This window comes from Corylus avellana, chromosome ca3, assembly GCF_901000735.1.
Source record: "Corylus avellana chromosome ca3, CavTom2PMs-1.0".
Lineage (NCBI taxonomy): Eukaryota > Viridiplantae > Streptophyta > Magnoliopsida > Fagales > Betulaceae > Corylus > Corylus avellana.
The window spans coordinates 27,848,170-27,869,559 of record NC_081543.1 but is presented as its reverse complement, the minus strand read 5'-3'; the positions used below and the strand labels follow the sequence as shown (position 1 = coordinate 27,869,559).

General features: G+C 36.3%; 2 protein-coding genes across 2 annotated transcripts in view; both read left to right on the top strand.

Annotated features, from left to right (window-relative positions):
* LOC132173756 ((+)-neomenthol dehydrogenase-like) overlaps positions 1-2,583 on the top strand; it is a 32,568-nt gene extending 29,985 nt beyond the window's left edge. Inside the window, exons 6-9 of the mRNA XM_059585352.1 lie at positions 734-977; positions 1,563-1,644; positions 1,896-2,071; positions 2,206-2,583. Coding sequence (XP_059441335.1) covers positions 734-977; positions 1,563-1,644; positions 1,896-2,071; positions 2,206-2,583 — 880 coding nt within the window. The remainder of the gene's footprint in view (positions 1-733; positions 978-1,562; positions 1,645-1,895; positions 2,072-2,205) is intronic.
* A 9,390-nt stretch (positions 2,584-11,973) lies between these two features.
* The window catches only part of LOC132174352 ((+)-neomenthol dehydrogenase-like), a 17,702-nt gene continuing 8,285 nt past the window's right edge, over positions 11,974-21,390 (top strand). The window contains exons 1-3 of the mRNA XM_059586022.1: positions 11,974-12,052; positions 13,049-13,224; positions 13,852-14,072. Coding sequence (XP_059442005.1) covers positions 11,974-12,052; positions 13,049-13,224; positions 13,852-14,072 — 476 coding nt within the window. The remainder of the gene's footprint in view (positions 12,053-13,048; positions 13,225-13,851; positions 14,073-21,390) is intronic.

Sequence of the window (21,390 nt, the reverse complement as noted above, 5' to 3'; positions counted from 1 at the left end):
AAGAAAACAAAAGAATGAGAAAAGAAAGAATAAAAAAAAAACCAACGTGGCCACGTCAGCTTGTGCAATTAAAATGGTTGTAACTCTTAACATTTCTCTTTCGTAAAATATGTAAAAAAATATTTTTTATCAAATATTTGTTATGCGTGATTTTGACTTAAATTCGCACTTTTTCAAATAAGCTCTCCTTAACCTGCTTATAGAATCACAGATTTTTTTTTTTTTTTTTTTGAAAGATTAAGTGCTTTTTAAATCGCAATGTCAAACACTTTACATTTTGAGATATCTTTTAAAAACACAAATTATTCTTGTAAAATCGCAATCTCAAAAACACTATTTCTAGTTTCTTCCCACAGTATACACATAATAAGTCTTATTTCTAGTTTCTTGCTCAAAAAAACAAGAGAAAAGTCTAAAACGTTACCGTATACGTAACAAGCTAGCAAGATAGCAAGTGGAAAGATGTCACAGCGTGAGTAAAAACCCAGAGATGACCAACTATAAATACCCCATAACCTTACCTTAAATCATAAAACCAACAGCAAAACCATAAACTTCCATAAATTGGCTCAACGAACAGCGGAAACAAGTCAACAAACATGACGAAGAGGTAATTTCATCTTTAACAAAAAAAAATTTATATGAGCCTCAGATATATATAGTGAAACATCGATCCTTAATACCCGCCCTTAATTTCGTTTCTTTTGCATTCGTTTCAAACTTTTTTCTTCAGGGTTGCTGTTGTTACGGGGGCCAACAAAGGGATAGGATTTGAAATATGTAAGCAGTTGGCTTCAAATGGGATCGGGGTGATATTAACTGCTAGAGATGCGGAGAGGGGCAATGAAGCTGTTGAAAAACTCAAGGCTGCTGGATACTCCCGTGTGATTTTTCATCAACTTGATGTGGTGGACAAGGCTACCATTTCTTCTCTTGCAAATTTCATCCAAACCCAATTTGGGAAGCTTGACATACTGGTACATTTTCCAAACTCTAATGAATTTTTATTGGATGTAATTAGCTGTCTTTATTGCACGGGAAACGCTAAAATGAGAGGGGTATAGGTGGACCTCATATCTGTTTGAACTATCTAAATACTTGCACGAATAAGTACATATATGACTCACCTATCCTCTCACATTACTTACCTATATCGACTGAGTCATATCCTGACCCAGCTCCATCAGAATATCAATGAAAATCTAAGGTAGCTAATATTAATCAGGCATATGTGGGGATTTTTTATTGCGAAAATTCGAATCCATGCCCTAGCACATGCCTTGACCACTTGAAAATTTTCTTGAGTTATTGAACCGCCACCCTTGATAATCCTTGTTAGGATACTTTGATTGTAATACTTCGATTCTAAAATGGATGAGCCCTTATTCAATAGTATAAGGAGGATGATAATAGTTACATAAAGATTCCTTTCTAATCAGTCTATAGTAGCCTCTTTTAAATGAACATAACATCATTTGCTTGTTAAAAAATAAAGACCAATTTTTAACTAGATAAAATCTTGTTCTTATGTACTCTGATATTGAAATTGTTTCAAATTGCAGATAAATAATGCAGGGATTAACAGATCCATAATCACAGCAGATCTAGAGGATCAAAAGAGCTTAAAACTAGGATTTGATAAAGGTTGGTTTTCAATGCAATATAATCTTATATAGTTTAATGTTTTCTTTCCCACATTGTAGGAAAAGTCTCATAAATGAAAAAAGAATAAAAAAAAAAAATTAAAAAAATTAAAAAAAAAAAAAAAAAAAAAAAGACAATTTTTTGCCGGATAGGAGGAAATTCTTCCTAATAGTATTCAAAAGATTTTAATTTCTAAACATGTATGCTGCAGCATGATTTATCACTACATACATTAATGATACAGCTTATAGGTGCAAATCCCGGATCCTTGGAGACAGTTTTTAAGCAAACTTACAAAACTGCCTTGGATTGTCTAAGAACAAATTATTATGGGATGAAGCAAGTGAGCAAAGAACTAATTCCACTTCTTGAATTATCCAATTCTGCAAGAATAATAAATGTCTCCTCCGCGATAGGACAGTTAAAGGTACAATATTATTATATCGTTGGAAGTGCATTTTCAAATCGAGGGTAAAATGGTGCTCAAAATAACTCCATATATCAGAAAGTAGCAACTTTTAGTTATATCATTCGTGCTGATTAACAACAATGGAATTTCAGCGTGTGTCAAATGAGAATGCAAGAAAGGAGCTAGAAGATGTAGATGGCCTCACAGAAGAGAAAGTGGACAATGTGGTGGAAAGGTTCTTAGAAGACGCCAAGGAGAATTTGATAGAAACCAAAGGCTGGCCTGCAAATTATTCTGCTTATATTGTCTCCAAGGCAGCTCTGAATGCATACACAAGGGTTTTGGCTAAGAAGAACCCCAAAATTGCCATTAACGCAGTTTGTCCCGGCTTTGTCAAGACGGATTTGAATCACAACACCGGCGTCTTGACTGTTGAAGAAGGAGCTAAAGGTCCTGTCATGCTGGCTTTGATGCCTGAAGGTGGACCTTCCGGCCTATTCTTTGCTAAGACGGAAGTGTCAACCTTTTAAGTGATATATAACTGGTGCAATACGATGCGCAGTTGCTCATTTTCATGACACATTTTGTAATACTACATTCTCTGGTTCTTGCAGTTGTTTTACTTTTCAGTACTGACATTGAATAAAAGTTTTCTATGTTGCATGTTGAGAAAGGGATCAAGATCATTTTGCATTTTAAGGGATCAAGATCAACTGCAAGGAAAGTTGTGTTGCCTTCTGGAGGTGACAATGTTGTCACCGGAATATTGCTGTATCTACCTTCTCTTGCATGCACCACAGCTCCCGCTGTAAAAATTAAAGGGAAACAAAATAGTGATGATAATTAAGTTGATGCTTCATATTCATTAATTTTGTTGAAATAATGATGATGTGGGTATAATAGAGGAAGCAAGAGAGTGAATGAACACAAATAACTTACGGATGGTTCGGTGTTAGATATCTACGTCCACCACTCGGAATACCCCTAAGGGTTACATTGTGCTCATTAACTTCATTTGTTTACAATACAAAGGCCCCTATTTATAGGGTAATGTCTAAATACAGGTTTGGTAATCAAATCCTCTTGATTTGATTACAATCTCATTATATGATTACAATCAACCCATAAATAGAGAATATTTCAATATCAGCATAATTATGGAATATATGAAAAATATAATATATTTTCCATATATTCTAACATCCCCCCTCAAACTCAAGGTGAAATATTCTAGAACCTTGAGTTTGAAATCCGAAACAATGATGACGGCGGTGGCGGAGGCCGGGAACGAGCCGTAGATGGTGGAGGCTGCCAGAGAAGATAGAGGCTGACGGGTGGCCAGCGACAGCGGCAGGTGCCTGGGGAATGTAGATTCAAAAAAGGGCCGAAAACGGGCCAAACTCCAAAAAAGGGCCGACAACGGGCCAGGGTTGACAAGGAGCCAAACTTCATCAAGGGGCCGACAACGGGCCAGGGCTGACAATGAGTCAAACTTCAAAAAGAGGTCGACAACGGGCCAGGGCCGACTTGGGCCAAAAATAAAAAGAAAATGAGCCCACTTGGGCGGTTATCAGATCGGCGCACCGAACCTGACCTGCTCGTGATGTGGTCCACTTGGACCGCTTTTTTTTTTTTTTTCCTCAATTTGTTCTCCGCAGAATGACATCGCACCACCAAAACAAAATATAAAGACAACCGAAAAAATCAAAGCACTATTGTCGTAGTCTCTCTTGATGATCTTCCTTGCTTTCGCTTTGAAAAAATTTGTTGTCAATCTTTCCTTGCTCGTGGCTTGTTTGGTTCTTCAAACGGATGGAGTTGCTGAAACAAGGAGCATATGGGTGGCTCACGGACATAGACGGCCCAATTTGCTTCTTCTGCCACATATAGTGGACATCTCTAGATTGCTTCGGCCACTCATGCACAATGAAGGTGATGAAAGGAAATCTTGGCAGCACTTGGGATTTCCAAGCCTTTGAGGACCAAAGGTGGCATCAGATTTGGCAAATCACGCCAAATAACAAAAATGTGCCAAATAACAGAAAGCCAAAAGACGCAATCGCTGATTTTTTTTTTTCTGTTTTTTTTTTTTTTTTGGGTCGAATACAATGCAAGATCTATGGACATAAGATTTGCAAAAGTATTGACTATCATGAACAAGACAATAAACCAGAAGATGGAAAGGAAAGAAAAATAAAATTTATAGGACCACTGGATCGAATAGGCGTTAGCCTATATTGCTCTGATACCATGTTGAAATAATGATGATGTGGGAATAATAGCGGAAGCAAGAGAGTGAATGAACACAAAGAACTTACGGATGGTTCGGTGTTAGACACCTACGTCCACCACTCGGAATACCCCTAAGGGCTACATTGTGCTCATTAACTTCATTTGTTTACAATACAAAGGCCCCTATTTATAAGGTAATGTCTAAATACAAGTTTGGTAATCAAATCCTCTTGATTTGATTACAATCAACCCATAAATAGAAAATATTTCAATATCAGCATAATTATGGAATATATGAAAAATATAATATATTTTCCATATATTCTAACATCCCCCTCAAACTCAAGGTGAAATATTCTAGAACCTTGAGTTTGAAATCCGAAACAATGATGACGGCGGTGGCGGAGGCCGGGAACGAGCCGTAGATGGTGGAGGCTGCCAGAGAAGATAGAGGCTGACGGGTGGCCAGCGACAGCGGCAGGTGCCTGGGGAATGTAGATTCAAAAAAGGGCCGAAAACGGGCCAAACTCCAAAAAAGGGCCGACAACGGGCCAGGGTTGACAAGGAGCCAAACTTCATCAAGGGGCCGACAACGGGCCAGGGCTGACAATGAGTCAAACTTCAAAAAGAGGTCGACAACGGGCCAGGGCCGACTTGGGCCAAAAATAAAACGAAAATGAGCCCACTTTACAGCTATCGACGCAATGACCTAACCGACCGCTTTCGGTGATGTGGTCCACTTGGACCGCTTTTTTTTTTTTTTCCTCAATTTGTTCTCCGCAGAATGACATCGCACCACCAAAACAAAATATAAAGACAACCGAAAAAATCAAAGCACTATTGTCGTAGTCTCTCTTGATGATCTTCCTTGCTTTCGCTTTGAAAAAATTTGTTGTCAATCTTTCCTTGCTCGTGGCTTGTTTGGTTCTTCAAACGGATGGAGTTACTGAAACAAGGAGCATATGGGTGGCTCACGGACATAGACGGCCCAATTTGCTTCTTCTGCCACATATAGTGGACATCTCTAGATTGCTTCGGCCACTCATGCACAATGAAGGTGATGAAAGGAAATCTTGGCAGCACTTGGGATTTCCAAGCCTTTGAGGACCAAAGGTGGCATCAGATTTGGCAAATCACGCCAAATAACAAAAATGTGCCAAATAACAGAAAGCCAAAAGACGCAATCGCTGATTTTTTTTTTTCTGTTTTTTTTTTTTTTTTGGGTCGAATACAATGCAAGATCTATGGACATAAGATTTGCAAAAGTATTGACTATCATGAACAAGACAATAAACCAGAAGATGGAAAGGAAAGAAAAATAAAATTTATAGGACCACTGGATCGAATAGGCGTTAGCCTATATTGCTCTGATACCATGTTGAAATAATGATGATGTGGGAATAATAGCGGAAGCAAGAGAGTGAATGAACACAAAGAACTTACGGATGGTTCGGTGTTAGACACCTACGTCCACCACTCGGAATACCCCTAAGGGCTACATTGTGCTCATTAACTTCATTTGTTTACAATACAAAGGCCCCTATTTATAAGGTAATGTCTAAATACAAGTTTGGTAATCAAATCCTCTTGATTTGATTACAATCAACCCATAAATAGAAAATATTTCAATATCAGCATAATTATGGAATATATGAAAAATATAATATATTTTCCATATATTCTAACAAATTTATTCAAAAAGTTTGATATTTTTGTTTGGTTCATCTGCAACCTTCAAACGGAGTTTGTGGATGACGGCTTCTACTTGCAAAATTAGTCCAAACTGAATGGCTCGTCTACAGCCTCGTTCGAATGGGGTTTACAGAAAAGGAGTTTTGTCTACTCGTTTGCAACCTCATTTGAACGAGCTTTGCAGACGAGTGGTCCTATACAAGAAAGAGAAGGAAAAATATTTCATTTTATACTTCCATTGCTTGAACCCCAAATTGGAGTTTGCCATCCGACTTGTTAGCAATCTGAGCACGTAAGTGCATGAAATCCTCATTCTATAATAAACAAATAGGCCAATCGATTCTTAACTGACATGTCTTCTCATTTGAGCTTAAACTACAATTATAAAATTAACATTGACCTGAAATAAATGTATTAGTTAGGGAAGTGACTAGGTAGAGAATATAGATATTAACATATTTATTAACTTATTACTTATCCCAAAAGTTTAAATTAATAATAAATTTAATTATTTAACACTCCTATGAGGTGTGGGCCTAAACACCTCCTTAATACATTTATGGTACACACCCTTCTTCTCCCTTCAAGGGATGACCTCTCTCTAGATCTCTCTCTCTATCACCTTTCAAGCTAAAGTCAACATTGACATAAGCATTAGAGTATCTTCAATATCCTAAATGAAAGCTTAATTACTGAAATTGACGCCTTCGATCCCTGTTTTGCAGGTGATCATCAACCCCGTCCGCACGTGCATAATTTGGGATCTAACAGATTTCTTTGAACAGATTCAAATTCCTCTGTTATGAGGATTACCATATCTAGTAATTGTATAAATATATGATGTATACAACAAAGGCTGGTATTTGTTACTTTAAACATCAAGGATAAGTCTCCGATTTCAGCCACTTCCTCTTCTCCATACATTAAGAGAGATGAGTGGAGATAAGGGACAAAAACATCAAACCCACGAACACAATTTATACTACATTTATGATCTGAAAAGGAACGTGCCTTGACTTTGGCCACAAAACTTTCGGTTATACTAAATAATATACATTATTAATTAGTTTAATCATGATATCAACTTGTGCTGGAAAATATTTTGTAGCGATATCCTATAAAATCCTAACTCTAATTTGATTAACTTTGGACTAAACACATTATTAAATTACAAAATTACTTAAAATTTTGGGTCACGCCCATTATTAGCTTTCAAATAAAATTGATAACCTAAATCAAACTACTAATCTAAATCAAACTAAAAGACCCAATTCTTTATTCTTTATCCTGCATCACTATGCCAGTAATTTTTTTCTAAGCAACATATATAACGTTAGACTACATTACACAATATATATGCAAGAGGCAAGAAATTACATACACAGCTAACCAAAACGGGAAGGGAAATGCTAGGTTTTTCAAACAAAAAAATAAAATTGACGCATAATTTCAACTCATTTGTGGTGCAATACGATGCAGTTGTTCATTTTCAGGTCACATTTTTGAAGAAATTTCTTTGGTTCTTTCTTGCGGTTGTTTTACTTTTCACTTACATTGAATAAAAGTTTTCTATGCTATGTATTGTGAATGAATAATGCTACATATTACACCTTTATCCGACTCTGTATCTCACTAAGCTGATGTGGCTTGAAATACTAGTGTATGTACCTTATGCTTATTTCTCGTTTTTCCTTTGACAATTCATATGTCATATTGAACTTCATTGAGAGGGAGCAGCAGATGAGCCTCGCAGCGCCGACTTTATGAGCGTGTCTAATTTGCTAGTAATTTGAGCACCTAAATGCAAGAAATGCTCATTATGTAACAAACAATAAAATTAACCAGAAGTGTTTATGCAATAAAGTTGGACCAAATCTCAACAAATTCATGATTTATAATTTGAGGCAGTCAAATATGCCAATTGATTTTTGACTGACATATCATCTCATTTGAGCTTAAACTGCCATCATAAAATTATTAACATCGAGCAGAAATAAATATATTAGCAAATTAATAAAGATTCATTTTCTTGGGAAAGTAGAAAGGTAGGGAATAAGGATAGTAGAGTAATGATAGATGTTAGGGAAAAATGCAGTTTAACCTCCTGAAGTTTCAGGAGTTTTTCAATTTTAACCCCAAAGTTAAAAAATTGGCAATCTACCCTCCTGAAGTTTAAAAAATTGGCAATTTAAACCTTCCGTTTAATTTTTCTGTCAAAATGGACAGAAATCTATGAAATTACATCATTGCCCTCAGGCTTTTTTTAAAAAAAATTTCGTCCAATTTAACGGAAAAATTAAACGGAAGGTTTAAATTGTTAATTTTTGAAACTTTAGGGGGGTAGATTGCCAATTTTTGAACTTTGGGGTTAAAATTGAAAAACTCCTGAAACTTCAGGAGGGTAAACTGCATTTTCTCCTAGATGTTACTTTTGTGTCATTGTTATGTCTTCTTAAAATTGATCGATGTGTCTTTCAAAATCACATTGGATCAAAATACAATAATAATCTATCACAAATCCAATTAAACTTTTAAAAGTTATCAAATTTGAGTGAAAATTAGAAAGATACAAAGGTGATGACGTCTATCATTACTCAGGGATAGTAATATATTAACATCGTCCCCAATTTAATATATTATTAGCAGGTTTCGTGTCCGGTGCATATAGTTGAAATTAAGTTTGCTAATAATATATTATTTACAAATAGTTATGAACAGGTTGTTTTCTTATTTTATGTGGAAAATTAAGTTTTCCAAAGTCAAGAGATCACTACTCTCGATCGGCTGTATCTTAAATTTTTAATTAACATCAAATAATTATTGTACCAAAGCATCAAACCCACTAACTTAATTACTTTTTAATTAACTTAATCTATTTTCCATTCGATGTCTGTTTATTTGTCTTGCCCACAAAAATTAATAGACGTCACAGATTACGTAATAAGTCCTAAAGCTAGCTTGCTCCAAAAAAAGAAGAGTCTGAAAACTAGCTTAATAGACGTCACAGTATACGTAACATAGCAAGATAGCAAGTGGGAAGATGTCACTGCATGCGTAGAAAACCCCCAGAGATGAGCAACTATAAATACCCGACAACCTTACCTTAAACCATCTAAACAACAAAAAAACCATAAACTTCCACAAATAAGCGTCAAGGAATTGCAGAAACAAGTCAACAAACATGACGAAGAGGTAATTTCATCTTTTAACAACATGTTTTAATATGAGCCTGAGATATAAGTACGTAGTGAAACATCGATATCCTTAATACTCACCCTTAATTTCTTTGTTTTTGCATTTGTTTCGAACTTTTTTCTTCAGGATTGCAGTTGTTACGGGGGCCAATTAATAAAGGGATAGGATTTGAAATATGTAAGCAGTTGGCTTCAAATGGGATCAGGGTGATATTAACTGCTAGAGATGAGAAGAGGGGAAATGAAGCTGTTGAAAAACTCAAGGATGCTGGATGCTCTGATGTGATTTTTCATCAACTTGATGTGGTGGACAACGCTAGCATTTCTTCTTTTGCAAATTATATCAAAACCCAATTTGGGAAGCTTGACATATTGGTACGTAATCTAACCTACTCCTTATTCTACTTCTAATTGTGCAGATCGATCGTGTTGATTAGAATATACCATGTTAAATTACTACTTAGCAAAAAACGAAATTGACTGAAGAAGAATAATTTTGAATGGCGTAGATAACTTAGAACCTTGATACAATATTAAAAATCATTATTATCATTTTAAAAGAATAAGCTAATAGGAAAAGATGAATTTAATCAATTAATTTTTGAATGACGGAGACAAGGTTTGAACCTACGACATTTGTTTTGATAGAAAATTAAATCACCACTTTTCCCAAAAATTTAAATGAAGATGAATTGTGTTCCTTTGGTAGAACTTTTTAGAAGGTATTTTTGCTTTTTGATTATTGTATAACATAAAAGTGAAAGTAGTTTTGAGTGTTGTAAGTTGTTTGTTAATGCTTTTTATTTTTTTTGCCAAAAAGCAAACGGTTGTCCTAAAAAATGTTGACAAAGGAGCCCAACAGTCTTTTATTTTATTTTATTTTTATTCTATTCTTTTTCTGGGTAGGTGAACTTATAGTCCATTTTTTTAAAAAAATAAAGACCAATTTGATATAGTAGATGAAGTCATGCATGCATGTTCTTAATTATATTGAAATTGTTCAAATTGCAGGTAAATAATGCAGGAGTTAGTGGATCCACAATTGACATGGGGGGTCAAAAGGACTTAAAACTAGGACTTGATGAAGTAAGTCTCTCAATGTAACATAATCTCTGTCTGTGTTTCAAATTGATCATGACCTCATGAGGTCATAATCCAGGAATTTTAAGCAGTTGCTACAAGATAAAGCATTAAATTAAATGAAATGAAAAGGTAAACCTAATATATAGTTTAATGTTTTCTTTCCCATGCACATTGTAGAAAAGGAAGTTTCATAAAATCAAAAAGTAAAATAGTCTTCAAATGATTTAAACATATATATATGCTACATCATTAACCAAGGCGTATCATGTTAAAGATTACAGGTGCAAATGCTGGATCCTCGAAGAAATTTTTGAAGCAAACTTATGAAACTTCAGCAAATTGTCTAATTTGCTGAAATAATGATGATGTGGGAATAATAGCGGAAGCAAGAGAGGGAATGAACACAAAGAACTTACGGGTGGTTCGGTGTTAGACACCTACGTCCACTACTCGGAATACCCCTAAGGGCTACATTGTGCTCATTAACTTAATTTGTCTACAATACAAATGTCCCTATTTATAGGGTAATGTCTAAATACAAGTTTGGTAATCAAATCTCCTTGATTTGATTACAATCTCAATATATGATTACAATCAACCCATAAATAGAGAATATTTCAATATCAACATAATTATGGAATATATGGAAAATAATATATTTTCCATATATTCTAACATCCTCCCTCAAACTCAAGGTGGAATATTTTGGAACCTTGAGTTTGAAATCCGAAACAATGATGACGACGGTGGTGGAGGTGGGGAACGGGCCGTAGATGATGACGACTACCGGAGGAGATAGAGGCTGGCGGGCAGCCAGCGACGGCGGCAGGTGGTTGGTGAATGCAGATTCAAAAAGGCCGACAACGGGCCAAACTCCAAAAAGGGCCGATAACGGGCTAGGGCTGACAACGAGCCAAACTTCAAAAGGGGCCGACAACGGGCCAAAATCCAAAAGGGGCTGACAACGGGCCAGGGCTGACAATGAGCCTAAAATAAAAGGGGCCAACAACAGGCCAGGGCTGACTATGAGCCAAAAATAAAAAGGGGCCGACTACGGGCCAGGGCTGATTATGAGCCAAAAATAAAAAGGGCCGACTTGGGCCAAAAATTTTTTTTTAAAAAAAATGAGCCCACTTGGGCGGTTATCAGATCGGCGCACCGAACCTGACCGGCTCGTGGCGCGCGTGATGTGGTCCACTTGGACCGCTTCTTCTTCGCTTTTTTTTTTTTTTTTTTTTTTTTTCACTCGGCTGAAACCTTCTTTTTCTTTTCTTCCTTTTCTTTTCTTTCTTTTCTCTCTCCTCACTCCACGCCACACGCAGCACCCTTTTTTTTTTTTTTTTTACTTGGCTGAAACCTTCTTTTTCTTTTCTCACTTTTCTTTTCTTTCTTTTCTCTCTTCACTCCACGCCACACGCAGCACCTTTTTTTTTTTTTCACGCCTCTTGTCCCTTCTTTCTTTTCTTTCTCTTTCCTCCATTCACCAGTTTCTCTACGCCTGTCTGAGATGGCCATGCATGACTGGAGGAAAGGACGCTGGCATAACCGGAGGAGTAGATCTAGACGGCGCAGAAGCCGAAGACTAAGGCCGGCAGTGGTGGAAGCACTGGTTGCAGGGAGATTTGTGGCGGTGAATCGTGGAACCGTGGACAGCCGGCAGTGCCACGGCTGCTTCTGGAGTGACTTGCTGGCAGTGGAAGGTGTCGTTCGGCAGTGACAATGGCTATGGAAGGCGTCGTTTGGGAGTGGGATGACGCCGGAGAAGGCCAGACGATGGCGCGGCTCTGTCGGATGGAAGGTAGACTGAATTGGCTGTTGCTGACTGGTGGTGGGCTTTGTTGTGGTTGTCGGCAAACAGTTGACTTGATCTTGTGATGGTAGGTTGGATCGGACGATTGTTATGGAAAACAATCGGATTGACAGACAAAAACATGCTTGAGGAAAAGAAATATGAGATAAATTGAACTGCAAAACATAAGAAAAATAATTTGAGCCCACAAAGAAAGTGGCTCTGATACCATGTTAGAAATGGGTCTTGGGCCTAACTCAACCCAAAAGCTAGCTCAAGAGTTGAGGTTTCCCTTCACCTTATAAATGGACAATCTCCTTAATACCAGGCAATGTGGGACTTCCAACACGCCCCCTCACGTGTGGCGGGAGAACATCCAAGCCAACACGTGCGACAATGGGTGACGGTGGGCCACAGCCAATTAATAGGGTAAGACTCTGATACCATGTTGAAATAATGATGATGTGGGAATAATAGCGGAAGCAAGAGAGGGAATGAACACAAAGAACTTACGGGTGGTTCGGTGTTAGACACCTACGTCCACTACTCGGAATACCCCTAAGGGCTACATTGTGCTCATTAACTTAATTTGTCTACAATACAAAGGTCCATATTTATAGGGTAATGTCTAAATACAAGTTTGGTAATCAAATCTCCTTGATTTGATTACAATCTCAATATATGATTATAATCAACCCATAAATAGAGAATATTTCAATATCAGCATAATTATGGAATATATGGAAAATAATATATTTTCCATATATTCTAACATTGATCATGACCTCATGAGGTCATAATCCAGGAATTTTAAGCAGTTGCTACAAGATAAAGCATTAAATTAAATGAAAAGGTAAACCTAATATATAGTTTAATGTTTTCTTTCCCATGCACATTGTAGAAAAGGAAGTTTCATATAATCAAAAAGTAAAATAGTCTTCAAATGATTTAAACATATATATATGCTACATCATTAACCAAGGCGTATCATGTTAAAGATTACAGGTGCAAATGCTGGATCCTCGAAGAAATTTTTGAAGCAAACTTATGAAACTTCAGCAAATTGTCTAAGAACAAATTATTATGGGATCAAGCTAGTGAGCAAAGAACTTATTCCACTTCTTCAATTATCCAATTCAGCTAGAATAATAAATGTCTCCTCCACATTGGGACAGCTGAAGGTACAATACTATTAATCCAAAAGCAGGCACATTTAGTTATGTCACACCTTTCGTTATGCACAATTCCTCTCAACAATTACAGGCTTAATTAATCAAATCACCTTGTGACATTTCAAAACACTTGGGAACTTTATGGTCATTTGTCAACGATATAGATCAAGTGCAACTTAGGGTTCGTTTGTGTTTGGGATTTAAAATAGCAATTTTTAAAAACACAATTACGTGTTTATTAAAATCACATTTTAATCTTTAAAATCGCACTTCTATAAAAACGCACATTTTTGCATTTGATTTGACAACATAGGTTTTTGTACAATTTCAAATCGCAATTTTTTTAAGAACACACACCCGGATGATATATTTTCTGAAATTTTATTTAAAATCCCACTTTTGATCTAGGAAATCACAATGCCAAACGTACTCTTAGTTACAAGAATTGCCATGTGCATATATGTTGTGATTTGTGCCTTGACAATTGCACTAAATTTTTGGTGCTAGAAATTGTTTGACCATGTTGGAAAGATCTATAAGTTGTCAATTGTCTATGTATTCCAGTTTATTTCAAATGAGAATGCAAGGAAGGAGCTAGGAAATGTAGATGGTCTAACAGAAGAGAAAGTGGACAAGGTGGTCGAAGGATTCTTAGAAGATGTGAAGGAGAATTTGATAAAAGACAAGGGCTGGCCTACAGTTTATTCTGCTTATTTTGTCTCCAAGGCAGCTCTGAATGCTTACACGAGGATTCTGGCTAACAAATATTCCAACATTGCCATTAACGCAGTTAATCCTGGCTATACCAATACAGAATTGAATGAAAACACTGGAGTCTTGACTGTTGAAGAAGGAGCTATAGGCCCTGTCATGGTGGCTTTGATGCCTGAAGGTGGACCTTCCGGCCTCTTCTTTGATCAAACAGAAGTCTCAACCTTTTAACTGATAATTAATGTAATACAATGCAGTTGCTGATCATTGTTCATGTCAAACGTTTTGTAGAAACTTCCTTGCTTCTTGTAGTTAGCTTATTTTATAGTTACATTGATTAATAAAAGCTTTCTATGTTATATATATGTTGTGAAACGTTCTTTTAGCTTTGACTATTTGTAAATTTCTATTTTTTACATGGGATTTCTCTTTTTTATTACTAAGGCAGGTGCCCGATGTAATAACCTGAAAATTAATATAATTAACTTTCATATAATTAACCGTCGCGATTTATGAATCACTTATTTTTCAGTAAAATATAAAAGGGATTCCAACAAATGTTATAGATTCAATTTCCTTAAAACTCCCGGCACTTTGCATTTCCGGGACAATGGTATTGTACTACAAGTCCTTTGGGACAACGCCAACTTTACTAAGAAATACTTAAAGACTTGAGTAGACCATATGAAGAAAAGTTATAATTAAAGTTAATTAATTATATATACTGTGCATGATTTCTCTGCTATAACAAATTTAATAATTCGTGGTAGTCAAATATGCCGATCGATTCTTGATTGACATATCATCTCATTTGAGCTTAAACTGCCATCATAAAACTTAAATCAAGCCGAAATAAATATATTAGCAAATTAATAAATATTTAATTTCCTTGGGAAGTAGCTAGGTAGGGAATAGAGATAGTAGGATAATGATAGATGTCACTTTTGTGTCCACTCAAAATTAATATGTGTTCAGCGACGGGAGATGTGGGATGTTCCAAGGGAACTCAACTAGGGGGCCAACGTTCTTGCCAGAATGGCTACGGCTAAGGAGATGAATAATGTTTGGTTCAATGAACCACCAGAATGTATTAGATTGATAGTAACGGCAGAGCAATCTGCTCTGATTCCATCGAATTGATTTAATGAGAATGAAAGCTTTTGATCAAAAAAAAAATTAATGTGACTTTTTTTATATCAAAATTTAATAATGATTTACCACAAATTCAATGGTAATTTTAAAAGTCACATTAATTTTGAGTAGATACAAAAGAGACACAAGGATAACGTTTATCATAACTTAGGGATAGTAATATATTAATATTGTGCCTAATTTAATATATTATTCGCAGGTTTCGTGTCCAGTGCATATAGATGAAATTAAGATTGTTAATAATATATTATTCACAAATAGTTATGAACAGGTTGTTTTCTTATTTTATATGTGGAAAATTAAGTTTTCCAAATTAAAGTCAAGAGATAGATCACCTTCTATATACGCTGCATGTTGTTATATATTACCTATTAAAAGGGAGTTTGACCACTGAGAGGGAGTATTAAACTAATGATTAAGTGATTAAATTTACTTCTTCTTATTAACTTAACCTTTTAAGATAACTGGTAATTTAACATGATATCAGAGCCGATGGTCATAGGATCGAACCTTGATTCCGTCAAATCATTCTCATTTAAATTAAATATTCAACGTCTAAGCTTATGGTAAAAGTGGTGATTTAGCTTAGTTATCAGAGTCAAAAGTCCTAGGATCGAATCTTGACTCCTAGGATCGTGTTGAGTTTCACCTATTAAAAAGGAGTTTGAGCTCACATATAAGAAAAAGTGTTAAAATAATGATTAAGTCTCTCATTTCAGCCAAAACATCAAACCCTCTAACTTAATTTATAATACATTATGGACTGAAAAGGCCACGTGACTTGACTTTGGCCACAAAACTACTTCAGGTTATACTAAATTATCTACTTTTCTCCGTAGGGGTGGCTCCGCTGCCTTCACCGCTATAATGCTCGACAAAATAGAACACAACAACACATTAAGTGTTATTAAGACAAAAATAACATGAATAAAATATTCCTTAAAATACTTTAAGAGTACGAGAGTACTACTCGGGGAAGGTAGGAAAAGAAAAGTAAAGGAACAAGAAAATGGGATCTAAAGAGACACTACAAAAAATGAATTTTTTTTTGACATGCTATTTTTGACGTGTCATTATTGACGTGTGTCGGGCGTTAAAATTATGGGTGTCAAAAACTGTGGTTTTTTGACGTGTCACTGTTTAACGTGTCAATAATTTTTGACGTGTCAAAATGTGGCACATCAAAAAATTTATTGTCGTGTTATTTTCAGACACATCAAAAATTTATGACGTATTAGAAAATGCCATGTTAATAAATTTTTTGACGTGTCAGGAGTAGCACGTCAGAAAATTTATTGACGTGTCAATTTGCCACGTCAACAAATTAATAGTGACGTAGCAATTTAACATGTCAAGAAAATTTCTGACATGGCAGTACTAACACTTCAAAAAAAAAATTGACATGCCACTCCTGCATGCCACGTCAAAATTTTTGCTGACATGCCACTATTGACACGTCAGTAAATTGTGACGTGTCATAACTTGACACATCAAAAATAATGGTCATTTTTAAATTTGTTTGTTTGCTTCCCCCTATATATTTTTTGAATTTTTTCAGGGCTCTACCCAAATTTTGGATTTAATATACAATTTACGTATGTACTACAATGGAACTATCCATCGATCCATGCAAATAACATAATACATATCCATCAATGTCGATCACAAACATACAAGTTCGATGTACATCAAACAAACTATCAACCAAAACCAGCTTCAAGACACAATAAAACTATCTTTGTTATCACAAATAAAGACATATACATCAAGTGCGAATGGCCAACCACAAAAACTATTCACCAATAAAATTATACACCAACCACAAATAAAGACATATACACCAATAAAACTATCTCTGTTATCATATATATCTAACTATATTAAGAAAACTATCACAAATACAATTACATCAACAAAATAACTTATGTACACCAAGTGCGAATGGCCAACCATTTGTTCAATTCAAGTCATCATCGATATCAATAGCATCCTCTCCATGATAGCCATTAGCTGCAAATGATAAAACAAACAATCACCAAACAATATTCTAGAATATTATCAAGTCTTAATCATTGAGCAACGTCACTATATAAACAAAGGTCATCATACTCAACAAATTCAGATTTATATTTACACCCCCAACATATTTTCGTGATCAAATCAAATGGACGTCACATTCTACAAGGACCATAGTGGTCCATCTCACAATACCAAACACTTCAAATGCAAAGCTTTAACCCACATCCACCACCAAACCAACCATGATATAAACCAAATTCAATAGGATTTAAAACATCTTTAATGAGAATCACTACAACATATCCAAACTCTAAATTTAAAAGTGCACATATATATAGGGACAGTTCTAAAACCACATTGATCATTAAAAAATGTCATTACTTGATCCACTATTGATCGACGATCTCACAATCGCAAAGGGCCGGGAAGCTCTGTCTGGCGCTCCCTTGTGTTGAGTCACCTCGGGCACGGAGCTCGACCGCATCATTTCCTCGAGCTGGCGAAAACGGGCCTCAAACATTGCTGTCATTTGAGCTTCCTTTTTCCGCAAGATGCGCCGCCATTTGAGCCTCCTTTTCGGCCAACTGCGCATCTTTCGCAGCCATCTGCGCAGTCACCTACTCTGCCACTTGCAGAGCTACCTGCGCAGCTGTCTGCTCCCGCTCTGCGGCCAACCGCACATCTGTCTGTGCCCACTCTACGGCCAACATCACATCCATCTGTGCCTTGTGCTGTGCCCTCTCCGCCTCAAGTGCTCTGTCAAGAAGTTCTTGTGAGACCCCAGAGTACCCGGTGTTCTGTGACCTTGTCCGTGATGGTGTATAGTATAAGTGTATGGTGCCCTGCACAGGTAGAACAATCGGTCCAACCTGCCGAATTCTACTAGAGTACGCAGGCTTATTTCCAATTGTCTGGGCGTACGCGTCGTTCGGCCCACCATACTGTCCCCTCTGTCACGGTCGACGATGCTGTAGGGTCGGTGGATATAAGCTCCTCCATCCTCTCCTATATGTTACATTAATTATTGGTGCGTCATTCAACTGTTAATCGCAAATAAATTATCACACATATATAAGCAAAATAACATATGAAAGGTGAGTAGTATACACATCTCTCCTTGACTATGTCATTCGGATATCGACCATCCTTCTTTTTGTGCGTGCGGATGTAAGACTGTGCTCGTGTAGAAGGAGTGCCCACATTTACGGTATATATATATATCAAATGTTTACATCTATAAGTATAGGGTAAATTACACACATACCTCCTCATGTGTCACCTTGGCGTAGCTCTTCGACCCGGTGCAGTGGGGCGTATTGTTCAATGCTCGCATGCCCTTCATATGCGCAGCATACTCCTACACAATTAACATTCTTAATATGTTAAAACCAACACAATTACAATTAATGAAACTACATAAAATTATAATATAACTCATGACCTACCTGGTTCTTCTTGCTACACCATTTATCCAACAAGATCTCCAAGTCGAAGGGGTCGTACTCGGAGAGCCTTTCTTGCCCCACTTTTGCCCATACAGTGTCCAGAGTATCGTCCGGCTAAATGGCAAAATCTTCTTTTAACTCGTGCCTCCAAGTCCTCAGCTTGGTGCTCATATCTCGAAACGCGTCCTTTTTTACGGCAACCATATTGCACTCAGGCGGGACGAAAAAGTCTACCTGCACAAGTTCAAAATTGATAAATTAAAAAAAAAAAATATATATATATATGTGTATATGTATATACATATAAACACACATATATATGTATAACTTAGAGCGTATATATACATGCATTAGGAGTGTTTGACATAATAAAATACATATGCTATCATATAACATCTAGTTAAAACATACCATCAAGGAGTCTTATATATCCTCATTCGTACGCTCTGGTACCTTCGTCCAGTCGTCCCATATTTGGACATAATTTCCACTCCTTACGATCTTACAAGTCATCCGTCTAAACCTCATAGTGGTAAATCCTACGGGCTGCCATTAACTATTGGCCTCGAGTACGATCCTTTTCCCGGTGGATACCCCCGGCCACCTGTGCGAGTCATTAATAGTGAACACCTCTAAACAGGTGTTTCCATCTGAATCGATACCTAACAGATTAATAATTATCGATGTAAGTTATTTCGAATTGAATACTAATTACAAATAATTAAGACTTATATATTTGTATTTTGGGCATATACACTTACTTATCATTCGGATCTGGCGAGGCCTAATCGGCCGGCGGGAGCAGTGTCATTGGGCTGCGAGTCATCCATGGCACCTGTCCCACCAGTCATGTCTTCCGGGGGCTGTGTCTCACTATCATCCGTACCTGCTCTAGGTTAGCCGTATAGCCGTTCCACATGGCCATGAGAACTCAGCCCTAACTCACTGCATGTCGGCTAGCGAGTTGGATGAAAAGATGCATCTATGTCGTAATACTTTAATGCGTCACCTTTAGCGGCTTCTTGGTTCACAATTTCTTCACCCCTTTGCACTATGACCTGAGACAATTGTCTTCCCTGATTTCGTGCATGCTGAATAAATCACACAACAGTGTGTGCATGTCTCCACCCTGATTTGCGCTTGCACCGGCATTTGCGGCCGGGCGATTCGAATTAGAGCCTGTACCAGGACCCTGTACATGCTTTTCACCGTGATAGTACCAAAGTGTGTATTCCGACATTATTCCTTTACCCCCTAGCAAGTGGTCGAATACAAAACCTGGTGGGTGGCGCCGGTTATTTTGACAAATCTTACAAGGACAATAGATGAATCCATCAGGGAGCTCTACAGTTAGTAACTGCAAACTCCACGAACAATCTACACCCGTCTTTGTATTTCCTCATACCCGTAGACTTTGTCATCCAACTCTTGTCCATTTTTTCTCTACGTACATTAGGAACAAATATATAAGACTTAAAAAATATAAACCTAATTTCAAGCACATGCATATATATAAACCTAATTTCAAGCACATGCATATATATAAACCTAATTTCAACCACATAAAAAATATAAACCTATACAATTAATTAACAAATATAATAAATATTCATGGATATTTATGCATTTGTTATATATGGGGACCCTAAATACAATAAAAGTAGGTTAGTTATTTAATTAACAAATATATCCAGTATTCATGGATATGCATTTGTTATATATGGGGATAGTACCAAAGTGTGTATTTTTAACATTTACCTAATCTAATTAATCTAGCAAAACCAAAAAGAAATAAATAAATAAAATACTCAATCCAAATTTAAATGCATTTTTGGTGGAGACCCTAAACAAAATAATTCTAACTAGGTTATTTTATAAGGTTTTTCTATAGCATCTACTTAGGTTCGTTATGGGGACCTTAAATACAATAAATCTAGGTTAAATGAAATTCTTTGGCATTAGTAGGTGATGACATTGCACTCCAACTTCTGAATATAGAATAATCTAGCAACTTTAAAATTCATAATATCATCATGAGATATCTAATAATTCATAATATCATTAGTAAAAGTCATTTCCCTTTCAAGAAAAATAAATCAATCATACATAAATAAAACAAATTAAGAGAAAATTAGTCTAAGAAGCCATGAGGAAATTTATAATCTATTATGTGGATTATTGACTTTCTGAATGTGAGACTAAAATGTTAAAAATTTATTGATATATTATCCCCAAATGTCTTCATCTTTTTGACAAGCAGTAATCACGAGAGGAAATGTTAATTGGCAATCACCATCAAAAGTTTCTGCCAGGTTTCTCATGCATGTGGCAAATAATTGATGAAGTTGGTGGCTTCTCATTTGAATTAATTGATTAATGTCTTTGCAATATTACAGAAAACTCAGGCCAATTTGAATTTTTCTATGTAGAGATTAATCTTGGCATGTGGAGGTAACAACTACCATATTCTAGGCTTGAAAATAAAAAACAAAAAATAAAAAATAATAATAATGCCCTTTCAAAAAATTGAAGCAGATTCCAGAAAATTGGTCTTTAGCGACCATTTTTTTAGCGACAACCCAAAAGTCGTCGCTATAGCTCAATATCAGCGACGACAATAAATTGTCGTCGCTAATTCCATAAAAAAAGATTTGAAAACAGCGACGACTATATGTCGTCGCTGATAGGTAGTTGCTAATGTTGGACTAATATTTTTTCCCTGGCGCGAAAAGCCGCGCCAAAAAATTTGTGACGGGGTCCAGGTTATTTGCGACCACATTGTCGTCGCTAATAAGAATTTTAATTAGTGACGACAGTATCGTCGCTAACTAATGGAAGAAAAAAATGA